This window comes from Moschus berezovskii, chromosome 22 (genome assembly GCF_049115385.1).
Source record: "Moschus berezovskii isolate FMDL1 chromosome 22, NW_MosBer_1.0, whole genome shotgun sequence".
NCBI classification, from domain to species: domain Eukaryota; kingdom Metazoa; phylum Chordata; class Mammalia; order Artiodactyla; family Moschidae; genus Moschus; species Moschus berezovskii.
In genome coordinates this window covers 16,578,571-16,606,128 of record NC_142481.1, presented here as the reverse complement: position 1 = coordinate 16,606,128, position 27,558 = coordinate 16,578,571, and the positions used below count along the sequence as shown (strand labels likewise).

Here is a 27,558-nt window from a genome sequence, read left to right as displayed (position 1 = left end):
TATCAACCATAACTGAAAACCCTTTATACATACCCTGGGATTGAGTAATTTCAGTCTTTGTATAAAATCAACAGAAATAGAAGCATACACACACACACACACACACAGACAGACAGACATATACAAGAATATTTACAGCCACATTTTTATTATAACACAAAATTATAAAAAAATACAAATACCCATCAAGAGGATTGATAAATAGCAGTATATTCTTAAAATGGAATAGTATACAGAATGTAAATGAATACACTACTGCCACATGCAATAATGTATGAATCTTTAAAACGCTGAGTGAAACAACACAAAATAATTTATAATGAACAACAAAATATATATATATAGTTTGAAGACATAAGAAAACTATTTCATGTTAAAACCGGGAAGTGGTCAACTTTGGGAGTAGTAACAAATACATTTTATTCTGTAGAGTGCAATAAGAAGTTTATTTAATATTTTCTTCCTCTTATGGAGGCTGATGCTTGTAACCATTTTGTATCTTGCCACTGCATGTACTATATAAGCAATTAAAAAAATAAACTGAGTCAGGAGAACTCAAAAACTTAGAAAATTAGCTTCATTGCTGATAAAAAGTTCAATATCAAGGATCACACCCATTTCATATGCTAGTAAACATAGATAAATATTTATGTGGTACAGTACATTAAATTAATAATTATTATGACATTTGTGATTAAAATTACCTCATATATATGTTTAAGCATGCTTTAAAGAAAACAAAGTTTTACAATAACTTAGGCTTCACAAAGAAATCACATCATTTATTACTGCATTTCCATGTTTTCTCCCTTGTGAGTTCTCTGATGGACAATAAGATTTCTCTTATAACTGAAGGACTTACCACATTCATTACAAATATAAGGTTTCTCCCCTGTGTGAGTTCTCTGATGTACAATGAGATTTGTCTTCTGGCGGAAGCACTTCCCACATTCATTACACTTGTATGGTTTCTCTCCTGTATGAGTTCTTTGATGATGAATGAGATATGATTTCCTGCTAAAGGCTTTCCCACACTGAGGGCATTCATAGGATTTCTGCCCTGTATGTATTTTCTGATGTACAGTGAGGGTTGCTTTCTGGCGAAAAGACTTTCCACATTCATTACAAATGTAAGGTTTCTCTCCTGTATGGATTCTCTGATGTAAATTGAGATTTGTCTTCTGACTGAAGGATTTTCCACATTCATTACATTCATATGGTTTCTCTCCTGTGTGAGTTCTGTGATGATCAATGAGGTATGACTTCATTCTAAAAGCCTTCCCACAGTGAGGACATTCATAGGATTTTTCCCCTGTATGTGTTCTCTGATGTGCCACGAGGGTTGTCTTCTGGCGGAAGGATTTTCCACATTCATTACAAATATAAGGTTTCTCTTCATTATGAGTCTTCTCATGAAGAGCAAGGGTTGTCTTCTGGGAGAAGGATTTCCCACATTCATTACAAATATAGGGTTTTTCCCCTGTATGAGTTCTTTGATGTACAGTAAGGTTTGCCTTCTGATGAAAGGACTTTCCACATTCTTTACAAATATAGGGTTTTTCTCCTGTATGAATTCTCTGATGTAGGGAGAGTGTTGTCTTCTGGCGGAAAGACTTCCCACAGTCACTACACTCATATGGTTTCTCTCCTGTGTGAGTTCTCTGATGACGAATGAGGTGTGATTTCAATCTAAAGGCATTCCTACATTGTGGACATTCGTATGATTTCTCCCCTGTATGTGTTCGCTGATGATCAGTGAGGGCTGTCTTTAGGCGGAAAGACTTCCCACATTCATTACAAACAAAGGGTTTCTCTCCTGTGTGAGTTCTCTGATGATCAATGAGATAGGATTTCCTCCTAAATGAATTTCCACACTGATGACATTGATAGGGTTTTTCTTCTGTGTGAATTCCCTGATGCAGAATCAACACCGATTTCCTGCAAAAGGACTTCCCACATTCAGTGCATGTATGCTTTTTTTCAATATTGGTTGTTCTTCTTCTTTTATTATAATCAGATGTGTTTCCCCTTCTATAAGTTCTACTATGTGTAATTGGGCCTCCTCTTTTAAAAAAGGCTTTCTCACAGTCATTATATTCAAATGACTGTACTGGAGTTTCCATCTTATGATACTGCATGATCGTTTCATTATGACTGATGGTCCTCCCACACTGATTATGAGATTTGACTCCAGAGTGAGCTGTCTCTGGTTTAGTATTGAGGAGTGATTTCCCATACCCATTACACTCACTAAGTCTCCTTCTTGTAGGATTTAGATTACTGATGATTAATTCTGAAACATTTCTAAAAATCTTTTCATTAGTGTCATATTCAGGAGGTAGCTTTTTTGAATTAATAGGGTTTTTACTTATAGTAAATGTCTTTTCACATGTACTACCATTCTTGTTAACCAGCTTTTTGTGGTTAATTAATATAACTGATCTAGAATACTTATCTTGCTGTTCCTTGAATTTCAATAAAAAGTCTTCGGCTTTCCAGTTTTCTTCTAGAAAAGAATATAATTAATAACAACTTGTGAATCTTACGTATTTTCTATGAAAAGGAATTGTATATGTATATGAGGCCAAAAAAGACCAAGGCCAAAAAAGACCAAGGACAAACTATTCCTTGCCGGGGAAAGGACATGGAACCTAAATTAAAAACTCTGCCTCAGTGTGGAAAAAGATGAAAAGTAAGTAATGAATGCTAGTAACATTTGCACTTTGTACCAGAACTTCATACAGAAAATGAAACTAAGCCAAGAAGCAATAAAGAGAAGAGACAAAAGAGTAGTGGAACAGGAATTCATGCTTGGATAGGTGGATTCAGAGCCAATGAAGTGAACCTATGGCATTATTTAAGTAGGATGAACAAGACAAATTAGTGGAAAAGCGAGTTCAGGGAAAATTTTAGAGGTAAGTGTTTGGAGGACACACATTAGAGCTTTTAAATGTTCATCCCTAGATTATGAGGTAAAATACTTCCAGTTGTCCCACCATTCCCCTTCCACACAGCCATTGATAAATCTTTCCAAGCATTAATTATTTTCCTAGCATTTAGAAAAAAAATCCTATAGGCTACACTCTAATCCTCCATATAACTGGGAATCATTTTTTCTTGTGAGGGAAGTACAAAGACAATATTCCCAACAGGAACTTTATTTTTATTAAAAAACAAATGGGTTTTTTCGCTAAATTGTGCAGCATGCAGGATCTTAGTTCCCTGACCAGAGATTGAACTCATACCCTCTACAGTGGAAGCCCAGAGTCTTAACCACTGAATCACCAGGGAAGTTCCCCAACAGGAACTTTGAAACAAACTAGTGTTTTGTTTACTGGTGTATTCACATTGCTGTTATTATTTTCTTTCAAAATTGCTCAATAAGAAAACACTCATGACAATTAATTATAACTATTTTTTTCAACTGCTAACTTCATTTTTGAGGTTTAAAGAAAGAATCAAGTCTTTCTCCAATACAGTAACATTCTTAACTACAGTTTCCCATATGTGGACCAGGAAGATTGCTCCTGTGGTTCTAGATCACTCATTAACCTTATTCTTTATTTCTCTTATAAATTTATAACTATATTTGAAATCATCCATATCTAGTGAAACAATGTTAAATCTAGGCTCAAAAGTCTGTTTCTTCCTGAGTCCATTGCCCCCAGTACTAACATACAAGGAATTTCTCCTGTAAACAAAACCTGACATCACCTAAACTCACTTTTTATATTCGAACAAGTTTTCAGGATTGTCCACATATCTGAAAAATCTCACCCATAACAAGTAAAGCCTCATATTTATTGCTGTATATATACCTCACTTATTCCTAATCACATGCTTTACTTATATTCTTTTAATCAGCTGACTTTTTTCCTAGTCTTATTATAATCATATTTAGAGAATCTTCAAGAAAATGCTACCACACCGTGATATCAAAAACCTTCACATATGACCCACCATCAATTTAAAGATTGTTTCTTTATAACTTGAAAACAATTATAGTTTATAAAAATAATTCTAACAAATCTTTTTACAAGCTTATACCGTATCATAAATATTTCATTAAAAATGCAAACTTTGACAATAATACTTTCTCATAATTCTTTATTGAAATTCTTTACTGGTTATTTTCTTTGTATTCTTCTGAGCTTACATTAACACTGCAGATCATAGATAGGTAGTGTTTGTTAGAATCCACCACTTCAATCAGATGTACAGATCCACCTGAGCAAATACTTCTGAAAGGACCTATCAGTACATGCTTTGTGAATGGAGGACAAAGAGATCTCCCCTATACAGTTCCACAAACAGAAAAAAAGCAACTGACTACTTAACATGTATACTACAGCAAAGAAAGTACAAAGGATATTATCTCTGAAAGAATGAATCCTTAAGTATAAACCATGTACAGTCAAGTATCAAATTATGTAATATTCAAGAGTTGTATGTGTTACAATTATAAGCAACATGGGAATGAAGAAAAAGGAGAGGTGGATGTGCTGGGAAGTAGTCAAGGAAGAGCAAGGATAAGAAATCATGACTTCAAAGATACACATTATATGGAAGGGTGAACACAGTGAAAAGTACAGACATGATAAACCTTACATGTATAGAGGACATTTAGGACACTAGATCAACTGGAAATTAGCAAGAGTTTCCACAAAAGAGAAAAACTTGAAAAGACCACATGATGGTTTACTATGGTAGTCCTTGTATAAAGGAGAATTTCAATTTCATATAATTAACAAAAAGAAGTAGGGAACAAGTATCTTGTCAGGAAAGTAACAATATAAGTTGAAAAAATTAGGACAAAAATTACAGCAAAGCCAAATTGTAATTACAGTTTCAAAACATGAAATACAGTAGCTATCAATTTGTATGATATTTATGTAGAAGTGAGAAAACTACAGCGAAAAATGAAAATATAGGAGTATGTAAATATATTTCACAGGCTTATAAACACAAACTGTGAAGAGGTTCCCAAAAGATTATGACAGAGACAATCAAGCTGGTATCACAGCAGGAACAAAATCATCTGGAAATAGTTAATGGGAAAGAATTTAAGAGCTAGGAAAATTAGAATAGGTAAGACATCATAGTGCAGAACTAGAGTGAAGGACTAGAGTGAAGGTGGGAGAGATGTGCCAAGTATGTCAGTGCTGCTGCTGCTGCTGCTAAGTCACTTCAGTCGTGTCTGACTCTGTGCAACCCCATAGACCGCAGCCCACCAGGCTCCCCTGTCCCTGGGATTCTCCAAGCAAGAACACTGGAGTGGATTGCCATTTCCTTCTCCAATGCATGAAAGTGAAAAGTGAAAGTGAAGTCGTGTCCAACCCTCAGCAACCCCATGGACTGCAGCCTTCCAGGCTCCTCCGTCCATGGGATTTTCCAGGCAAGAGTACTGGAGTGGGGTGCCATTATGTCAGTGCTATAGGTATCTATATAAAACAAAGAGTTTAAGTTCTCAGAATGGATGGTACTACTATAATTAAAAGGTAGATCTCCTGATGACAAATTAGAGAAAAAAAACTGAGAGTCTAGAGAAATAATATACATTAAAAAAAAAAAAATTGTGTGACTCTTATGTATAAGGCACTGTTTCAGGCAATGTGGCCAGAGAGAACAGATCAAGCTGGAAATAATCACTTAGAGAATCAGGGTAAGAACAAGTCAATGTTTTACCCAAATCAAGGGACGGTTTCAGGTAAGATGATCATCCATACAATGAACCATGAAAGCTTACTGGAAGAAAATAGTAACTATGGAATTATCTGTCTCGGCCAAGGCAAAGGAATTTTAAAATTAATAGCTAGACTTGTGGTGAGAATGGGAACTCAGAGTTAGCATAGCAAACAAATCTGAAATGATACTAAAGATAGGGAGATAAAGAAAACAGAAAGCACCTGAGAAACATTAACCAAGAATTTTTTATTTCTTAAAGATAGATAAGAATGCCTAAAAGAAACCCATACAATGGCTAGACGATAAGGGACTGAGAAAGCTAGAAAAGGACAGAAATGGATGAAAAGATCTAAAAGAAGGAAGGCTTATAGTACATTATGATTAAGAGTGGCAATTAGGCAATTAAGAGTGGCAAGCAAATTAGGAAAGTCTATTATATAGGGTGAGTGATATTTCAAAGTGTGATTTAAGATTTTTGTAGGCACAATGGTCATTTCAAAGGTTAGGATCCTTTAAAAGGACACCACCAAAATATTTCAAAGGTGGTGCCCACCACACGATCACTTTAAATTTATTTTTCACTAGATTTCATCTGCCCAAGAGTCAGAAACTCACCTAAGCAGGTATGACCTTTAAATGATGTCCACGGTTCTTCTCCTCGTTCCAATTTGAGGATCACATCAGGCTTGGTCATGTGACACCCTGATTAAGGGAAGATTTGGATTAATTTGCTTAGATGTTAATACATTTGAAAAATCAATAAGTTAAATTTCTGTTCTGCAAAGTAAGATACTCCTTTCTGTAAGAGTAAACTTAACATCTTGTACTAGGCAAGTGAAGACACAATTAATTATCCTTTGTGTCAACCAAAAAGAACTGATCACCTCTTATCCCTGAAATCCAAGATCACATGTATTTTAGGCACTCTGAAAGGAAATGCATGCTACTGAAAGTTTCAAAGAATTTTTCTTACCCACAGAAATGAGATGGCAATAGTTTTCCAACATTACATCCGTGTAGAGTGTCTTCTGAGCAGGATCCAGGTGCTGCCACTCCTCCTGACTGAAGTCCACAGTCACATCTTTGAATGACACTGATCCCTGTAATGGTTTGGAACTGTGATCAGAAAATTGACCAGAAACTGGGGACTAGCTTTTTATTTATTTTATCTTTTGGCTGTACTATATGGCATGTGGGATCTCAGCTCCCCATCCAGGGATTGAACTGGTGCTCCCTGCAGTGGAATCACAGAGTCTTAACCACTGTACTGCCAGGGAAGTCCCTGTGGACGAGTTTTGATCCTGCTCCTTTCTGGCATTCATATGAAACTTGTAAGGAAAGCCTACCATTTTTCTTGTTTTGTGATTTAGATTGTAAGGGTAGCAACAACAACAAAAAATCAAAGTAGAAGTACTTGCCACCAAATTTACTTAATAACTCATTTTAAAAATGTATTGTGAAGTCACTTTGTAATCCCAAATTGCATTAGTTTACTGGGGTACCAAGATATACAAAACACAGTCTCTGCTCACAAGAAGTTACAGCTGCAAAACATGCAAGTATGTGTCAACCCAAATCTACAAGACTGGTGGTAAGGGTACTGCAACAGAAGTATGTTACAGTATATCACCAGGGCAGAACAATTTTTCAGGCTTCACCAATGAGGTAAATTTTTTTCTCCTTTAAGATTAACGTCTTATGCAGGAAGAATATGGTTTTAAAATGCATGGGCATGAATGGAGAGAGTAGCACAATAACACATACACTACCATATGTAAAATAGATCGCCAATGACAATTTGTTGTATGACTCAAGGAACTCCATCCGGGGCTCTGTGACAACCTAGAGGGGTGGAATGGGTGTGAGGTGGGAGGGAGGTTGAAGAGGGAGAGGACATACGTATACCTATGGCTGATTCATGTTGATGTATAGTATAAACCAACATATTGTTATAAAGTAATTATCCTTCGATTAAAAATAAATTTTTAAAAATGCATGAATGTGACATATCCAGCAATTATAGAGTGAACTGGTCAAGAAAACAATCTCTCAGATGATAATTTTAAAATCTGTACACAATACATAATAAATAAGTAATAGAAGGCACTAGAAAGACACCAAAGTAAGCAAAAATTGGAGGACAGTTTATTCTTAAACGACAACAGTAAGTGAGTAAGAATTCTTAAGTTTGTGGCTATTTTGCATGAAGGTACCCACCCCAAAGTCCACAGCTCCACAGGCAGAAAACCAGTTTACTTCCTCAAAGGTGACAGAGGACAGAATTGAGGACTGGTAGATGAGCTGAGGATTTAGCAACATTTATCTAGAAGTGAGAAAACTACAGGAAGAATGAGACTCCAAATCTGAGTATAAACTTTGCCAGAGCTCTAGTCTGATAGTTAAACTAGGCAATTAAGAGAGATCAAAGAAGCCTTAGGAAAAAGCAAACAGACATGAGAAAAGTTTTGAAAACCAGAAGTGTACTGAGTGAGATTCCAAGATTTCTGCATTTTTGATTAATAGCATTACACAACCTGCTTGTAAATTAAGCAGAAGAAAACTGGAGCCTTACTGGACTGAGGTGTCAGAAAGTTGGGGCTAACAAAGCAGCAGTAAGTATAAAAGGGTGAAACACTAGAAGAAAGAGAACCACAGAAAGTAAGCCCTCAAATCTAAACATTAGTATATACCAATTCTTTGAGAGCTAAAAGTACATGAACATCACTCATCACGGGACCAGAGTGAAAAAAGCAGCAGGAGGAAGCTGAAGAGACCTAACTATCAGTTGCTTCACACTTGGGGTGGAGGTAAGAGGACAGGGAGGGCAGGGTTTGAATCTTGATTCCAAGCAAGTTAATTGTCTGCTAGAAGAAAAACAAACAAAAATCCTCAAAAAACAAGACACAGAGAATTTGGATTACTACAACACATTATTCAAGAGATCCCGGTTTCCAGCAAAAATTACCAGGTATGTAAACAGAAAAATAAGAGGGGGAATATAACCCATATTCAGATAAAGACAGTTCATGGAAACTAATTCCTAGTGGGCCTAATGTTGGATTTTGCAAAAAAAAAAAAAAGGCTTCAAAATAGCTGTTCTAAATGTGTCCAAAAAGTAATGAAAAATCTGGCATGGAATCTCGAAACATAAACTGATAAAAAAACATGAACTGAAAATTCTAGACCTACCAAGTATAATAAATGAAATGAAAATTTCACTATATAGGCTCAATAGCATAGGAAAAGGAACAAACATTAACCTTGTAAATGCAGACATACCTTGGAGACATCGCAGTTTCAGTTCTAGACCACTGCAATAATTATTGCAATAAAGCCAGTCACAAAAGTTCTTTGATTATGCACTGCATTTAAAAGTTACATGTACATTATATTGTAGTCTATTCAGTATGCAATGGCATTATGTCTAAAAAACAATGTATATGCCTGCCTGAATTAAAAAATACTTAGATAAAATGTGTTGATCATCACTAGAGCTTTCTGTGAGTTGTAATCTTTTTGTAATAGTAACATCAAAGATCACTGACTACAGATGAAAACAAGTACAATAATAATGATAAAGTGAAATATTTCAGGAATAGCCACCTTGACAGAGACATGAGCAAATACTAAATACTGTTGGAAAAATGGCACCTACAGATTTGCTCAACTCAGGGTTGCTAAAAACCTTCAATTTGTAAAAATATCTGCAAAGTAAAATTTAAAAAAGCATAATAAAATAAAGTATGACTATATTGATCAACAGAAATCAAGCAATCTGAATAGAAAGGAAATGAAAAAGAAAAAAATGAATAACAGATTCACAGAGATCTTTGGGTCAATTTCAAAGTAATGCCAGACAGATATAATTGGAGTCCCAGAGAAAGAGGGAAAAAAAAAGGTCTGAAAAAATTTTAAGGAAATAATGGCATAACATATTCAAAATAAGCAAAAACTTGACTTACACATTTAAAAAGCTTAATGAACCCCAAAAGAATAAAAACAAAAGAAAACTACACTCAGAAAAATCCTAATCAAACTGCTAAAAGCCTAAGAGAACATCAACCAAGAATTCTGTACTCAGCAACATTACCTATTAAAAACAAAGGCGACATAAAGCTATATGAGCAGACAAATTCTCAAAGAATTCATCACTAGCAAAACTGTACCACCAAAATGGGTAAAAAAAAAAAAAAAAGGTCTTCAGGCTGAAAGTAAAAATGACACCAGATGATATCCAAGGTCTTTAGGAAGAATGAGGAGTTGAAGAAAAGTTTTATATAAAAGACTATAAATATTCATTTCCTTCCATTTTAAGTTTTTAGCAGCAATTGGGGAATATTTTTCTGCTGTTTCAGCATGAAAACAACCATGGAGAATTTATGAAATGAATGAGCAATGTTGTGTTTCAATAAAACTTCATGTGTGGACACTGAGATTTAAATTTCAAAAACTTAAATAGGTCAGAAATATTTTGATTTTTTCTTTTTTCCAACATTTAAAGTATAAGAACTATTCTTAACTCACAATCTGTACAAAAACAGGCAGCAGACTGGATTTAACCTAATGGCTGTAGACCTTTGGTTTAAAGCAAGCATTCTAACACCATTAATTACGAACAGAAATATCATATACATTGAGAACCAAAAAGCAAACCATGGGAAGTCAGTAAATGAAAACACAATGTTGCAAGTTGATATATTTTACCTTAAGTAATTTAGCATTATCTCTAATAAATAATGATAAGTTAGATACTGTTCTATAGAAGCTGCATACTATAATCCCTAAAGCAACCACAAAAAATAATGCAAGATGATATAACTACAGACGCAACAGAGAAATGAAAATGAATAATGAAAATTCATTATTGTGTCAGTACTGACTGACACAAAGTAAAACAGAATGTAGGAACAGATGCATAAAAATAGGTTAAAAGAAATCTTAAATGTGTTAAGAAGCCCAATCTGAAAAGGCTACAGAACATAAGATTTTGACTGTGTGACATTCTGGAAAAGTCAAAACTACAGAAAAGATAAAAAGATCAGTGGTTGCCACTATTACAGATTATAGAGGAGAGGGAGGGATGAGTAGGCAGAGCACAGAAGAATTTTAGAGCAGTGAAATTAGTCTGTATAATATTATAATGGCAGAAACATATCATTATATATTTGTCAAAATCTATAGAAGAAACAGCACCAAGAATGAAGCCTAATATAAACTATGAACTTTGGATGACAATGATTTATCAGTGTAGGCTCGCTGATTTTAACTACATATCACTCTGGTACAAGATACTAATATTAGGGAAGCCTATCCCACTCCAGTATCTTTGCCTGGAAAATCTTATGGACAGAGGAGGCTGGTGGGCTGCACCCCATGGGGTCGCAAAGAGTCGGGCATGACTGAGCGACTAACATTTACATTTTTTTTTTATGCATTTGTCAGGGTAGGGAATAAATGGAAACTCACTGTACTTTCTACTTAATTTTTCTCTGAGTGTAAAATTGCACTAAAATACAAAGTATACTTAAAAGATTTAAAATAAAACACATCAGGTAATCAGAAAACAAAGAGCAAAATAGCAGCCCTGACTCCAACTTTAGGACTAAACACTCCCACTTGACTTGTGGGATCTTAGTTCCCTAACCAGGGATTGAACGCCTGCCCCCTGCATTGGAAGCATGGAGTCTTAACCACTGGACTGCCAGGGAAGTCCCAAGACTGAGATTATCAAAAATGTATAAAAAAGCAGGACACAAAATATATTCCCTGGTGGCTCAGACAGTAAAGCGTCTGCCTACAATGCGGGAGACCTGGGTTTGATCCCTGAGTCGGGAGGATCCCCTGGAGAAGGAAATGGCAACCCACTCCAGTAATCTTGCCTGGAAAATCCATCCCATGGATGGAGAATCCTGGTAGGCTACAGTCCATGGGGTCACAAAGAGTCGGACATGACTGAGCGACTTCACTTTCACTTCACTTTCAAAATATATTCTGCCATCAAGAGACATATTTTAAATACCACAGACACAAGTATGTTTCAAATAAAAGGATGGAGAAGGACATAAAAACATTAAACATGGGAAAGCTGATGTGGCTATAGTAAAAGCAGACAGAACAGATTTCAAGCTTGGTTGAGGAGTATTACCACAATAGACATAAAAGAACATTTCCTGATGATAAAAGAGTAAATATATCAGGAAGATGTAACAATTACAACTGTATATGTACTTAAATCGGAGAAGGCAATGGCAAGCCACTCCAGTACTATTGCCTAGAAAATCCCATGGATGGAGGAGCCTGGTAGGCTGCAGTCCATGGGGTCGCTAAGGGTCGGACACGACTGAGCGACTTCACTTTCACTTTTCACTTTCACACATTGGAGAAGGAAATGGCAACCCACTCCAGTGTTCTTGCCTGGAGAATCCCAGGGATGGGGGAACCTGGTGGGCTTCTGTCTATGGGGTCACAAAGAGTCGGACACGACTGAAGTGACTTAGCAGCAGCAGTAGCAGTAGCAGCTTAGCATTATGTACTTAAATAACAATTTCAAAACACATGAGGCAAAAACTGACGAAAGAAAAGTGAGATTTCAGTAAAGTCCAAAATTGATGTTAATGCTGATCACTAACTGAGAGAACTAGACCAACAGGGGAAAAATCTGTAGCCATTCAGAATCTCTAAAGAATACTGACACCTGATGCTGGTAAAGATTGAGGGCAAGAGGAGAAGGGGGTGACAGGGGATGAGATGGTTGGATGGTATCACTGACTTAATGGACACGAGTTTGAGCAAACTTGGAGAGACAGTGAAGGACCGGGAAGCCTGGGGTGCTGCAGTTCATGGGGTCATAAAGAGGCAGACAGACTTAGTGACTGAACAACAACAACAACTCATTTGATATTTATAAACCACCACTTTCAATATTTTTCACAACACACTTTTTTTCAAGAGTGAATGGACTATGCACAAAGATAGATCATAAGTAAATCTCAACAGATTAAAGAAAAATCACATGAAGTATGTTTTCTGATCACACATGAACTAAATTAGATATCAATAAAGATAACATATCTAGACAAGTCCCAAATGTTTGGAAATTAAACAATACACTTCCAAGTAATCAATTTAGGGTCAAAGAAAAATAAAAAAGAAAACTTGAATAAAATATATTAGGCTAAATATAATTTTGAAGAATAGGTCTAAGAATATAAGTTTAAATGCTTGCTTATATTAGGAAACAAGAAAGATTTAATAACAATAATTTAAACTTTTATCTTAAGTAGCTTTAAAAAAGAATATGCTAAACTCAAAGCAATTAAAGGAAATAGTTTGGAAAAAAGGAAAAATTCAGTAAAATAGGAAATAAATAAGCAACAGGGGAGAAAAAAAATCAATGAAACTAAAAGCCAGATACTTGAAAGTATCATTAAAATATAAAACCTCTAGGGACTTCCCTGGTGGTCCAGTGGTTAAGAATCCGCCTTCCAATGCAGGGAACATGGGTTCCATCCCTGGTCAGGGAATTAAGATCCTGAATGCCATGGGGCAACTAAGTTGGTGTGTCACAACTATTAATAGAGAAGCCCTCATGCAGCAATAAAAACTGCAACAGTACCAAGCACAGCCCCCCGCCCCTCACAAAAAAAGGTAAAACACTAGTTAGACATTTAAGAAGTAAAGAGGGATGCCGCATATGGCCACTATCAGATCCTGCAGATATTAAATAGAACAAAGAGATTATAGCATAAACAAATTAAAGGCAATAAATTAAGACAGTGTAGATGAAATGAACAAATACTTTCACTTAAAAACATTATACCAAAGAAAAAAAAATCTGAAAACCCTTAACTATTAAAGACACTGAGTTTGCAATTCAAGAAGTTCCCACAAAGATTTTTCCAGGTCCAGAAGACTTCAAGGTAAGTCCTGTGAAACATTTAAGAGTTAATGATAATACTACACTAACATTTTCTAAAAAATAAAGGACTGAGGAATACTTTCCTATTCCTTTTATGAGGTGAATATTATACAGTTACCAAAACCAGAAAAAGGTAAAATTACAGACCAATAGCCTTGTTGAATACCAATTAAAAACCAAAAAATAAGAGTGAATTGTATAAAGGGATAATATAAAAAGCATAACACATGAACAAATGGTGCTTATCACTGGAATGCAAGGTTGGTATAATACCTGACAATCAATAATATAATCCTCATTATATCAGAATATAGTAGGAAAAGTCTATGGTCATTTCAAATGAAAAAAAAGCATTAGGCAAAATTTAACATCTGTTAATACTTGCATTAAAAACTCTCAACATTAGAAACAGAACTCCTCAACTTAATGCCTGGAGAATCCCAGGGACGGGGGAGCCTGGTGGGCTGCCGTCTATGGGGTCGCAGAGAATCAACAGCAGCAGCAGCAGCAACTATAAAAGATTTATACATAATATCATACTTATTGGTTAAAGGTTGTTTTTCCCCTAAGAACAGGAGCAAGACAAGGATAGCTGCTCTCATAAGTTCTATTGAACACTGCAGACAATGCATAATAAATGAAAAATGCAAGGCAAAAAGATTGGAAAGGGAGAAGGCAAACTGCATTCACAGACATAACCAAATATGTAGAAAGTACAGGAAATAATAAGTGAATTTACCACGGTCACAGCATATTTATCTCAAAATATTAAAAAATCAATTCTATTTTATATACTAACAACAAACAATTGAGAATGAAGTTAAAAAATAAAATTAAGAAAATATTTGCAAGACCTGTGCACTGGAAACTACAAAACACTGCTGAGAGAAATTTTAAAAGACCTAAGCAAACATGGAAATACACTAGGTCCATGGTTCAGAAGACTTAACTACTGTTAACCTAACAATTATCTCCAACCAACTTATAAATCTTTGAAAAGTTAATTACAATCCATTAGGTTGTTTTATCAGAGAAGGCACTGGCAAGCCACTCCAGTACTCTTGCCTAGAAAATCCCATGGATGGAGGAGCCTGGTAGGCTGCAGTCCGTGGGGTCACTATGAGTCAGACATGACTGAGCGACTTCACTTTCACACATTGGAGAAGGAAATGGCAACCCACTCCAGTGTTCTTGCCTGGAGAATCCCAGGGACGGGGGAGCCTGGTGGGCTGCCGTCTATGGGGTCGCACAGAGTCGGACACGACTGAAGTGACTTAGCAGCAGTAGCAGCAGCAGGTTATTTTATAGAGACTGATGAGTTGATTTGAAAATTTATAGGAAAATGTAAAATACCTATTATACCTAAAAACAATTGAGTAGGTTCACATTACCTGATATCAGGACTGTATTAATACCCTAACTAAACTGTTATCTTGGTGAAAGTATAAATATACAAATCAATTAAACAGACTATAAAAAAATACCTACACACATGATCAACTGACTGTCAACAAAGGCTCCAATATAATTCAGCAGAAAAAGGATCTCTTTTCACAAAAGACTCTGGAAAAACTGGATATCCATTGAAAATAGAAAAAGGGAACTTTAACTCTTACCTTACAGAATGAAACTGACATGGATCACTCCTTTAAAATGAAAATCTAAAACCATAATACTTACATATTAAAGAATAAAATATGCATAAGTGCACAAAAAGCACCAATCATAAAAATTTAAAACCTGGTAAACTGGATTTTGTCAAAATTAAAAACTTCAGCTCTGAAAGATACCACTAAGAAAATTAAAAATCAAGTCATAGACTGGGAAAGATATTCCCAGTATTTCTATCTTACAAAAGACTTGTATTGAGAATGCATAAAGAACTCTCATAATACAGGAATAAGAAGAGAACCAAATCAACTGGCAAAAGATCTAAACAAATCTAGTAGCTATATATCAAAGCAAAATAAAAAATACCCACCAATTTTAATTGTGTTAGGGAAACAAAAAATTTCAAAAGAATGAAATGCCAATACACACCTGCAAGAATTAACTAAAATTAAAAAGTAACCATACCAATTGTTGGTGAAGATATGCAGCTATAATATAATAACTATCATACATTGCTAGTGGGAAAGTAAAATGGCACAACCACTGTGCTTAAGAGTTTTTTTTTTTTTTATAAACATATATTTTTCACACAATTTACTGATTTCAAACCTAGGTAGGTTTTATTCAAAATAAATGAAAATAAAATCCACATATGAGCATAATACTCTTAAACAGTCAAAAAGTGAAAAAAAAAAAGTCTATCAAAAAGTGAGGGTATAACTAAAAAATTGTGGTATATTCATATAATGGAACAACAGTAGTCAGCAATATAAGGAATGTTCTGATAAACACAACATGAATTTCAAAAGAAAATTACATTGAGTTAAATAGGCTAATTCCCTAAAAAGCACATATTCTACTATGCCATTTATATGAAAGTCTAGGGGAGGCAAAACTAATTTAACAGTGACAAAAGCAGGTATGATTAATAATACCTTAATAAAGGCTAAGCAACTGGTTGTAGGGGGCATGAAGGAACTTTTTGGAATAATAGAAATTTTGTAATCTTGACTGTTGTGGTAACTGAATAAATCTTTATACCTTTCTCAAAGTTCCTAAACTTGATCAACACTTAAAATGAGTTGCTTTTTATTCTATGTAGATACCTTAAAAAGTTTTGATTTAAAAAAAAATGGTAGGTTTGGGCTTCTCCTTCAAAAATGGAAGAGTAGCTCTTATTTCACATTTACTGTAGATAACAGCTCTAAACTCCAGAAAAATATAATCAATGCCTCAGTTTCCACGGGAGATTGATTTCAGGACCCCCTGCAGATACCAAAGTCTCAAGATACTCAAGTCCCTTACATAAACTGTGTAGTATTTATAACCTATTTTATATTGTTCCATATACTTTAAATCATCTCGACTTACTATACCTAATACAATGTAAATACTAGGTAAATAGTTGCCACTGTCCAGCAATTTCAAGTTTTGCATTTTGGAACATTCTGGGTATTTTTGTGTTTTTTTTTAACATTTTTAATCTGTAGTTGTTTGAATTTGTGGATATGGAAGGGAAGCCCCATGAATATGGAGTGCTGACTATAAAAAACAACTATCTGAAGGCACTTAAAAGCGACCCAAACAAACCGAAACTGGAGGAAAGGTTTTATACTTAGAAGAAGAACGACAGGAGAACTACCAATTCACACTACTTTCAGCCTAAAGGCAGGTCCCAAGTAGACATCAGGTATGGCAAATAAAATTCAGGAGGAAATCCTACTGGCCTGAAGAAACAAGATAGAATTTAGGATAACAACAGTAATTGGAAAAGAAGTAGGGAAATCCTGAAGAAATGAAAGCCAGAGGCAGGAGTTGGGGGAGCCCAAGGACACTGAACAAATTTTATCCACACCTTTAGCTGGAAGAGGAGAGTGAAAAGGTTGGCTTGAAGCTCAACATTCAGAAAACAAAGATCATGGCATCTGGTCCCATCACTTCATGGGAAATAGATGGAAAAACAGTGGAAACAGTGTCAGACTTTATTTTTTTGGGCTCCAAAATCACTGAAGATGCTGATTGCAGCCATGAAATTAAAAGACGCTTACTCCTTGGAAGGAAAGTTATGACCAACCTTGATAGTATATTAAAAAGCAGAGACATTACTTTGCCAACAAAGGTCCGTCTAGTCAAGGCTATGGTTTTTCCCGTGGTCATGTATGGATGTGAGAGTTGGACTGTGAAGAAAGCTGATCGCCGAAGAATTGATGCTTTTGAACTGTGGTGTTGGAGAAGACTCTTGAGAGTCCCTTGTACTGCAAGGAGATCCAACCAGTCCATTCTAAAGGAGATCAATCCTGGGTGTTCATTGGAAGGACTGATGCTGAGGCTGAAACTCCAGTATTTTGGCCACCTCATGCGACGAGTTGACTCACTGGAAAAGACTCTGATGCTGGGAAAGGTTGGGGGTGGGAGGAGAAGGGGACGACCGAGAATGAGATGGCTGGATGGCATCACCGACTCTGTGGACATGAGTTTGAGTGAACTCCGGGAGTTGGTGATGGACAGGGAGGCCTGGCGTGCTGTGATTCATGGGGTCGCGGAGAGTCGGACACGACTGAGCGACTTAAGTGAACTGAGCTGATACCTCAGTTGAGCGTTCATGGGTCAGAATTTGAGACCTCTGGTTAAACATAAAAGAAATCAAGCAGAGATTCAAGCTGCCACCAATCAGAGTCTGAAGTTTAAAATTTGATTTCAGCCTACTTAACTGTCCAACAATACAAATCAACTTCTATGGACATTAACTGATAGAGGAAATTTTCTTCTGTAAACAATTAAAAAGTTGTAAAAAATAGACTAAACATATGTTTTTAAGCACTGGCTGACTGACAGCAGAGTATGGTGAGCTCTGAAAGGGAACAAAGTAAGTTTTGACTGCCCAGCTTACAGCCTATAGGCAATTTCCAGGTCACAGCACAGGGAGGGAAAAACACAGAGCCCAGCAGTCTTTCTGAGTTGAAGAAACAGAGATGGGAGTTTGAAGAGTCCAAGATGGATAGAACTGCTAAGCAAAATACTGAAGAAGAGGGAGCAGCTGAGAGAGAGACAGAAACAGAGGCCTCTCCAGACATATGTAGAGTGATACTCTTGAATCTACAGCTGAATATCGATCTCAAAATACATGGGCTCACCATCAACACAATGAAAGGGCAACCTACAGAATGGGAAAGAGTTTCTGCAAATGACCAATAAAGGGTCCAAATAACAGACTTCCCAAGTGGCACAGTGGTAAAGAATCCACCTGCCAATGCAGGAGACACAGGAGATGCAGCTTCAATCCCTGGGTCAGGAAGATCCCCTAGAGAAGGAAGTGGCAACCTGCTCTAACATTCTCGCCTAGAAAATTCCAAGGACAGAGGAGCCTAGCAGGCTATAGTCTATGGGGTCACAAAGAGTCAGACATGACTGAGCACACATACATCCAAACTATTAATATATAAGCAGCTCATACAAACTCAATATTAAAATAAAACCCCAAATAACCCAATTAAATAATGGGCAGAAGACTGAACAGACATTTTTCCAAAGAAAACACAAAGACGGCCAACAGGCATATGAAGATACTCAACATCACTAACATCGGAGAAATGCAAATCAAAACCATAATGAGATACCATCTCACACCTGTCAGAATGGATATCATCAGGAAGACCACAGACTAACAAACACTGGCAAGGATGTGGAGAAAAAGGAACCCTTATACTCTGCTGGTGGAAATGTAAACTGGTGCAGCCACTGAGAAAAACAGTTGGAAGTTCTCAAAAAACTAAAACTAGAACTGTCACATGGCCCAGCAATTTCACTCCTGGGTAAAATGTAAAAACACTAATTCAGAAAGCCATATGCACCACCCCAGTGTTCAGAGCATTATTTATAATAGCCAAGGTGTGAAAGCCACCTAGGTGCCCATCAACAGATGAATGGATAAAGAAGACATAGTGAATAGCCACACACACATGCACACACACACACAATGGAATATTACTCAGCTAGGTGCTCATCAACAGATGAATGAATAAAGAAGACACGGTGAATAGCCACCCCCCCAACACACAGGAATATTACTCAGCCATAAAGAAAAGAATGAAATTTTGCCATCTGCAACAACCTGGATAGACCTGGGAAGTATTATATTTAGTGAAGCAAGTCACAGAAATACAAATACTGTATGTCATCATGAATGTGTGGAATCTAAAAAATAAAACAAATGTATATAACAAAACAGAAACAAGATTTACAGACAGAGATAACTAGTGGATACCAGTGGGGAAAGGGAAAGAGGGAGGAGTAAGATAGGTGTAGGAGATTAAGAGGCATAAACTACTAGGCATAAAATAAATAAGCTACCAGGATATACTGCATAGCACATGGAATACAGCCAATACTTGTAATAACTATAAATGGAGCTTAACCTTTAAAAACTGTGAATCACTATGTTGTACACCTAAAACGTATGTAATATTGTAAATCAGCTGAAAAAAATAAAGAAAAGGTTGAGAGATGCTCCAGGTTAAAAAGCATTTAGGATATTCTAAAATTAAATACTAATAATAATGCCAGAATGGCTATAATAGTATCAAACAGAATAGATTTTAGAACAAAGAATATTATCAGGGATTAAGAAAGGTACTTTATTTTAACTTATTTATTTTCTGGCTGCACTGTGTGGCATGTGAGATCTTAGTTCCCCCACCAGGGATTGAACCCATGCTCCCTACAGAGGAAGCATGGAGTCTTAGCCACTAGGTCACCAGGGAAGTCCCAAGTAAGGCACTTTATAATGACAGAGGAGATCAATTCATAAAAAGATAGAACAATCCTAAATATAAATTCATCTAAAAACAGAACTTCAAAATATATTAAGTAAAAACTGATAGAACCGAAAGTTAAAATAGACACAATTATAGCCACATGAATCGTACATGAAGCTCAGCCCTGCAATGCAGGAGACCTGGGTTCAATTCCTGAGTCAGGAAGATCCCCTGAAGAAGGAAATGACAACCCACCGCAGTATTCTTGCCTGAAGAATCCCATGGGCAGAGGAGCCTGGCAGGCTACAGTCCATGGGGTCGCAAGAGTTGGACATGACTTAGCGACTAAACCACCAGCACTGTCCTGTCAGGAGCACGTGATGTCTGGTTGTCCTGCTTCAGTGATGCCAAGAGTGATCAGCAGTGTCATCCTATTCCATTCATTTATAAAAGTTCAGTCAGCCTTTCCATTAATAGTTTCGGGCTTCCCTGGTGGCTCAGATGGTAAAGAATCCACCTGCAATGTGGGAGACCCAGGTTTGATCTCTGGTTTGGGAAGATCCCCTGGAGAAGGGAATGGCTAACCACTCTAGTATTCTGGCCTGGAGAATTCAGGAGCCTGGAGGGCTACAGTCCATGGGGTCACAAAGAGTTGGACACGACTGAGCGACTTTCACAGCCACACTTGTAACTTAAGATTTTGACTTCCTTTTCTGTCATTGGTGTAACAGACTGAAAATCAATAAGGATATAGAAGACTTTACCATCATAATCAAGTAATTTGACTTGATTATTTACAGCATCCAACAACAGTGGAATATACATCTTTTACAAGCATATATAGAACATTCATCAGATGGTACTATAATCTGTGGTACAAAATAAGTCTATAAATTTAAGAATGAAGTCATATGCAGCATGTTTCCTGACTGTAACAAAATTAAACTGGAAATCAATAAGAGAAAGCTATTTGGAAAAACCCCAAATATTTGAAAATTAAACACACTTCCTCTAAACAAATGGGTCAAAAAGGAAAACGTGAGATAAATTAGAAAATATTTTCAAACGAATAAAAATGAAAATACAACATGTCTAAATTTGTTAGAGGGAAATTTATAGTATTAAATGTCCTACGGGGAAAAAAAAGTCCAATATCAATGATATAACCTGCCATGTACAAATTAAGAGGTAATTAAATCCAAAATAATGAAAAGGAAAGGAAATACAAGGTGTAAGAGCAGAAATGAAGAAACAGGAAACAGCAAAACAGGAAATCAATGAAACCAAAGGTTGCTGCTTTGAAAAAAATCAGCGAAATTGATAAATCTCTAGTCAACTGATCAAGGAAAAAACTAAAAGTCACAAATAATCAACAACAGAGTGAAAGAGCAGCACCATTACAGATTACATAAACATCAAACGGATAAAAAGAGTGGATTTCTGAAAAACTTTGTGGCGATAAATTTTATAACTTGGATGAAATGGACAAATTGCTTAAAAGATATAAATGATAAAAGCTCACTGAAAAGAAAAAAATTGACAGCATGAAAGTCAAAGCGTTAGTCGTTCAGTTGTGTCCAACTCTTTGCAACACCATGGACTATAGTATGCCAGGCTCCTCCGTCCATGGAATTCTCCAGCCAAGAATATTGAAGTGAGTTGCCATTCCCTTCTCCAGTGGATCTTCCCAACTCAGGGACTGAACTCAGGTCTCCTGCATTGCTGGCAGCTTCTTTACCGAGCCACAAGGGAAACCTGAATAGCATTAATAGTCACAATTCTATTAAGGAAATTGAACTGCTAGTAAAAAAATCTTCCCACAAACAAATCTTGAGGCTCAGATGGCTTCACTGGTGAATTCTAACAAACAATTAAGGAAGAAATAATAACAATTCTACACAAATTATTTCAGAAAATAAAAGGAGAGAACACTTCTCAACTCATTCTGTAAGTTAGCATTACCTTCATACCAAAACTAGACAACAACATTACAAGAAAAATTGTAGACCAAATTATTTATGAGCCACAGACAAAACAATCCTTAACAGTATTAGTAAATTCATCAAGCAATATGTGAAAAATGAATATATGAATCTATCATGACCAAGTGGGGTTTATCCTAGGGAGAAGCTGGTTTAGCACTTCAAAAATCAATCAATATAACTCATCATGTTAATTTTAAAAGGGGGAAAACCATATAATACAGAAAAAAACAACAGAAGCATAAAAACTCAACAAAATTCAACATTCATTTGTGATAAAAATGATCACTAACCTAGAATTTCTTCAACCTGATAAATCTGATAAAGAGCATTTATGTAAAACTAATCACCAATGTTACACTTAGTCAAAAACTACATGCCTTTCCCCTTAGTCAGGAATAAGGTAAAAATATCTGTTCTCATTACTTATATCAACTCTGCACTGAAAGTTCTAGACAATGTAGTAAAGCCAGACAGAAACAAAAGGAATATAGATTGGAAAGCAAGATGGACAACAGTAATATTATACATCTGACATGATTATGTGTGAAGAAAATCCTAAAGAATCTACCAAAAAATTACTAGAATAAGTTTAGAGAGAAGGTAGGTTAATAAACAAAAATCAAATTGCATTTTCAAATACTAATCAACTCAATTTTAGCAATAAACAATGGGAATTTGAAATCAAAATGAATCGTATTTACAACAACATAAAAACACCTCATGGCAACCCACTCCAGCGTTCTTGCCTTGAGAATCCCAGGGACGGGGGAGCCTGGTGGGCTGCTGTCTATGGGGTCACACAGAGTCAGACACGACTGAAGTGATTTAGCAGCAGCAGCAAAAACACCTCAGCATTAATACAACAAACATTTGCAAGACTGGTACACTGAAAACAACAAAACATTATGGTTACCCACTCCAGTATTCTGGTCTGGAGAATTCCACAGATTACAGTCCATGGGGTCACAGAGTCAGACACGACTAAGCGACTTTCCCTTCCTTTCTGTTTGGAATGTGAAAAGCTCTGGAAATAGATACTGGTGATGGTTTAATACCTTTGCTCCTTTTCCAATCCTCCAAGTGTTTGCCCCAGTGCTCACTTATGGATATTTGTGTTTCTTATACTTTTCTGTTTAACTGTGTGTGTGTGTGTGTGTGTGTGGTGAAACATATGTGACATAAAATTTTATCATTTTAACCATTTTTCAGTATACAATTCATTGCCATTAAGTACATTCACAATGTTATGTAACCATCACCAGTATCTACTGGAGGGGGTAGCCATTCCCCTCTCCAGGGGATCTTCCCAATCCAGGGATTGAACCCAGGTCTCCTGCGTTGCAGGCGGATTCGTTACCAGCTGAGCCACCAGGGAAGCCCAAACAGAAACTCTGTGCCAATAACATTGAACAGTTAACTCTTATCTTACAGTTTGCCTAGTATTAAACCGAAAGCACATCAGAAGAATGTTTAAGACTATCCATTATGGGAGAGGAAGATATTAAAATACACATTAACAGTTTAAATTCAAGGATCTCTTGAAGGATAAGAGAGGAGAAATAGAAGATTCTTGGTTTTTGTACAATCTGCCAAGCACAGCTCTCGTTTCAAAACCTCAAGACAGGACTTCTTGACACTTAACTAATAGCAATCTGACAATTCTATCTTCATCTTGACTGTTCTTTTCTTTGCAAGACAGGTGCATGCTGTATTATATGCTGTGCTGTGCTTAGCTGCTCAGTCACGTCCTACTCTGAGACCCTATGGACTATAGAATGCCAGGCTCCTCTGTCCACGGGGATCCTCCAGGCAAGAATACTGGAGTGGGTTGCCATTACCTCTTCCATGCAGTACTATATTCTCATTTAATTTGAGGAAATGCATTTTTGTTCTAGCACTGTTTCTGGGAGAAGACTGAGAAAAGATGTTGAATGATTACACCCACTTAATATGTGAACACTGGTTAAAATTAGAAGGCGCACTTGTGGAAGGTAAAAGCTTATCTGACCAATAAAACAAGTGGGTACTGCCTTCCTGAAGGGGAAGGCAAACAGGAGGATTTTAGTATAAGAAAAGCAAGTGCTCAAACAATCTTTAAACAAACAAAAACTATTTCAGAAAAGAGAGAAGAACCATCATCTCACCTGAGCCATGGTTTTGAAATTTACAAGAGATGACCAGTCTTCCTTTGGGCTCTTCTTTAGAAAAGGGGTGGTTCCTAAGAAGGCAAAACCAACATGAAAAGAAGCCACATGACACCACATATGTCTTTCAGCTCTCATGACTTATGACTCAATTAAAATCGACTCTATTTCCTTTGCTTTGGTGCTTGTCCACTCTGTCCACACAAATACAGGGGGATAATGAGCTAGACAAATATTATTTAATCCCCAAAGCTAGAGATACAGGATCTTGAGGCAAAAAGTTAGATTCTGGGCAAGCCGCTCTCCTCTCTACTACCACTTTTCTCTTCCAAGCTGCCTACTAACTACTTCCAAGCTCTTCTCCATTAAGGCTCAACCTACATCATGACCAACAATACATAAAAATACCTGTCGCCCCATACCCTGAATACCACTGATACAAAGTTCTTGATGCTTGCCAAAGTATACATTGTGATTCTAGTTCTTATTTTTCTCATTATGAGAGAGGATAAGCTTCTAAAGTTTAAAAAAAAAACCTCATTTTTTAAAAAAAAAGATAAGCCAGGCTGAGTCAGGTCACCGACTCCCTAGCCTACAGCCACTACCAGCCCCTGCAGACATTACTGCAGTCCATCTTTAGTTTCCTGTCTGTGAAAGGTCTCAAAATTTTTTCACCTTTCTAGTAATTATTTTCTGGATTGATATTAGATCTTTTTTAAAGGAAGGAAATTAATCCTGTAAATACCTAAAATAATTTTTATAGCTTTTCTTTATCATATACTTTATTTCCTTTACATATTTGAGTATATCTGGACTTCATATTTAGTTCCACTGATCTTTTCATTTAACTGCCAGGACTACTCTGCAGTTATTACAGTTTTAAAACATATTTTAGTATCAGGTAGGCCTACTCCCCACCTTCATTATTTTTCTTTAACCACTCTGTCTTGCTCGTTATCTCCTAACAACTTTGGAAAGTTTATTTATTTATTTTTTTTGGAAAGTTTAAAAATTTTACTGAAATTTTACAGAAACTTCATGAAATGTCAGTTCTGACACTTACCATGTGTCTTCTGGTTCTTAAATCTTTAATTTTTGAGTCTGTCAGGAACATCAGATTTTGTTTTTACAACCATACAACCTTTGTATCTTGTATTTTGATAGCCACTTCCCAGTTTTCTGATACATACACACACACACACACACACAGAGTCTATTGATTTGTTAATGTCTTTTCCAGCAAACCTCTGAGTTTTCTGTTGTCATTATTTTTAACAGGATGGTAACTAAGAAATTTTCCTACCTCAGTCTCAGCAGATGTCCCAAAGATGGTGAGCAAACAAGCTTTTAATTGTCCCTCATGCTAAAATAAAGTCTTAAAAAGCAGCTCACTGTAAAGTTTGCTACCATTAATTTAACTCCAAGGAGGAAGAGGCTCCTTCAAGAGGCTAGAAGAGGCTAAGAAAAGGGAGTGTCTCTTTAAGATAGCAAATTATTTTTAAAACAGTTTTCTAGGGAGAAGAAAAATAGATGCTTCTTCCTCCCTTGTAACAAACAAGGAGCTCCTTAGACCCTAATACTACTATAAATCAAAGTAGTGAGAGAATTTGGGGGAGAAATGTACATGCTTCCAGGATATGGGGGAGTGGAGTAGTGGTGAGTAAGCGGCTAATTCTCATCTGAGCTCCAGATGGGGAATCCATGGATGATGGAGCATGACTAGGTTGGCTTAGATACTGTCCAAGAGGACTGACAGGAGACAACAAGACCTACAAGTAGGTGGGTCACTGCATTCCAAGATAGGTATCTGGAGAAGTGGTTGTGCTCATAAAAAGGGAACTGTATCTGTAAGTTCCCAACAGTGGGGTCTCTCATAAGGTAAGGGATTTGTTGTTGTTCAATCACTGAGTTGTGTCCGACTCTTTGTAACCCCAGGAACTGCAGCATTCCAGGCTTCCCTGTCCTTCACTATCTCCTGGAGTTCACTCAAACTCATGTCCATTGAGTTGGTCATGTCGAAGTAAGATATGACTTACATATACTATATTATAATGGTACCAGTCATGTTAGCCTGTTTTTGTCCTTGACTTATGATTTCTCTTTTTCAGCTCCCAATCCATTCCAGCTGAAGACTATCAACCTAGAAGGAATAAAGAGGGGACAAATCGAGGGATTAGAGAAGAAACTGATCACATTTTCTTTCACACAGCAGACTTCCAGCAGGAGGGAGCGTTTTCACTTTTAAAACAAATTTGAAGTACTGATTTCTACAGTGAACATTCTTTTCAGCTAAATGAGGCTGATCTCATGTTTAAATGTTCAGCATCTTCGCAACGACTGAAGAAATTATTGAACCTTTATTGTCCAGGAATTCACACAAATACAAACTTCGAGAGCAGCAGTTATGGGAGAAAGTTTTTTCTGTGTTCCCAACAGTGTTCTACTTATGTCAACATACTGGTCATTAGTCAGTATGGGGTTTCCCAATACAAGATTATACCATCTGAAAATTATTTTAATTTTACTTCCTCCTCTCCGATTAAAAAATATGTATTTTTTTTACTTGTTTATTTGCCAGAGTCAAATTTTACAGGCATATAAAATGGCCAATATTCTGACAATCTAAGTAATACATAGTACTTACTAGTCCTGAATCTACTTTCTCAAGTGTTCCATCTCAGTCACACAATGAACCAGCCACATTCACAGTCACCGTGAATTGTGCACTTACTTGTGTGCACAAATACTTTAAAATGTGACATATTCACTGCTTTATCACCCACTACACAATCCCAATCCCACAGCCACACGTCATGCATAAACTCATAGAGCCCATTACATACTTCTACGCAAAGTAGCAAAATTTTACTCACAAACCCCTTACTGTTGCCACTCCAAAGCTGCACAGCCTCAAACAGAATCGCACCTAATTTAAAAATTAGACCACACAGAGAACCTCTGACTTTCATAAACAATAGGTTCCATAACGTAGCACAGAGTAACATGTCCACACACACACAGAAAAACAGGCACAAAAAGCTACACAATCAGAACGCCTGTATGTACCAGGCCGAGCTCACAGCCGCCTCGGGCTCCCTGTTCTACCTCAGCGTTCCCAGCACTTGCTCAGTTTCTTCCCCTGCCTAGGTTCTCGCTTTCCTCCTCGCTTTCTCTAGGGCCCGGATTCTCGCTTTCCTTCCCGGCCTTCTCTCAGTACAGCTTCCCTCTTCTTTCCTCGGGGTTCCCAGCCCAGGTTTCCACCTCCCTCCTAGGCAATCCCCACCGGGTCCCAACATCACACACCCGCCCAGCGCCCGCTGGACCTACTAGCCTCACCTTCGAAAGGGGGCCAGCCGTCTGCGCCTGCGTACTCCCGTGCGAGCGCGGCCTCCCAAGGGTCTCAGCGGCCTGTCTTCACCACAGCGGCCTCGGCGCGCGCCTTCTCGACATCCGGGCTTCTG

At 36.9% G+C, this 27,558-nt stretch overlaps 1 protein-coding gene across 1 annotated transcript; it reads right to left on the bottom strand.

Moving 5' to 3' along the window:
* Positions 1-119: 119 nt before the first annotated feature.
* ZNF567 (zinc finger protein 567) lies at positions 120-27,558 on the bottom strand. The gene is made up of 6 exons (XM_055410789.2): positions 27,434-27,558; positions 26,134-26,237; positions 24,098-24,171; positions 6,659-6,785; positions 6,301-6,387; positions 120-2,506 (listed from the first exon to the last, which is right to left on the bottom strand). The coding sequence occupies exons 3-6, from the start codon at positions 24,104-24,106 to the stop codon at positions 786-788; spliced, it is 1,944 nt and encodes a 647-aa protein (XP_055266764.1). The 5' UTR covers positions 24,107-24,171; positions 26,134-26,237; positions 27,434-27,558; the 3' UTR covers positions 120-785.

Excerpts from the sequence above, each read along its gene's own strand:
- ZNF567 (XM_055410789.2), bottom strand. Across the intron at positions 6,388-6,658 it reads TTGCCATCTCATTTCTGTGG|GGTGTCACATGACCAAGCCT; the intron begins GTAAGAAAAATT and ends TCCCTTAATCAG. Across the intron at positions 2,507-6,300 it reads TAAAGGTCATACCTGCTTAG|AAGAAAACTGGAAAGCCGAA; the intron begins GTGAGTTTCTGA and ends ATTCTTTTCTAG.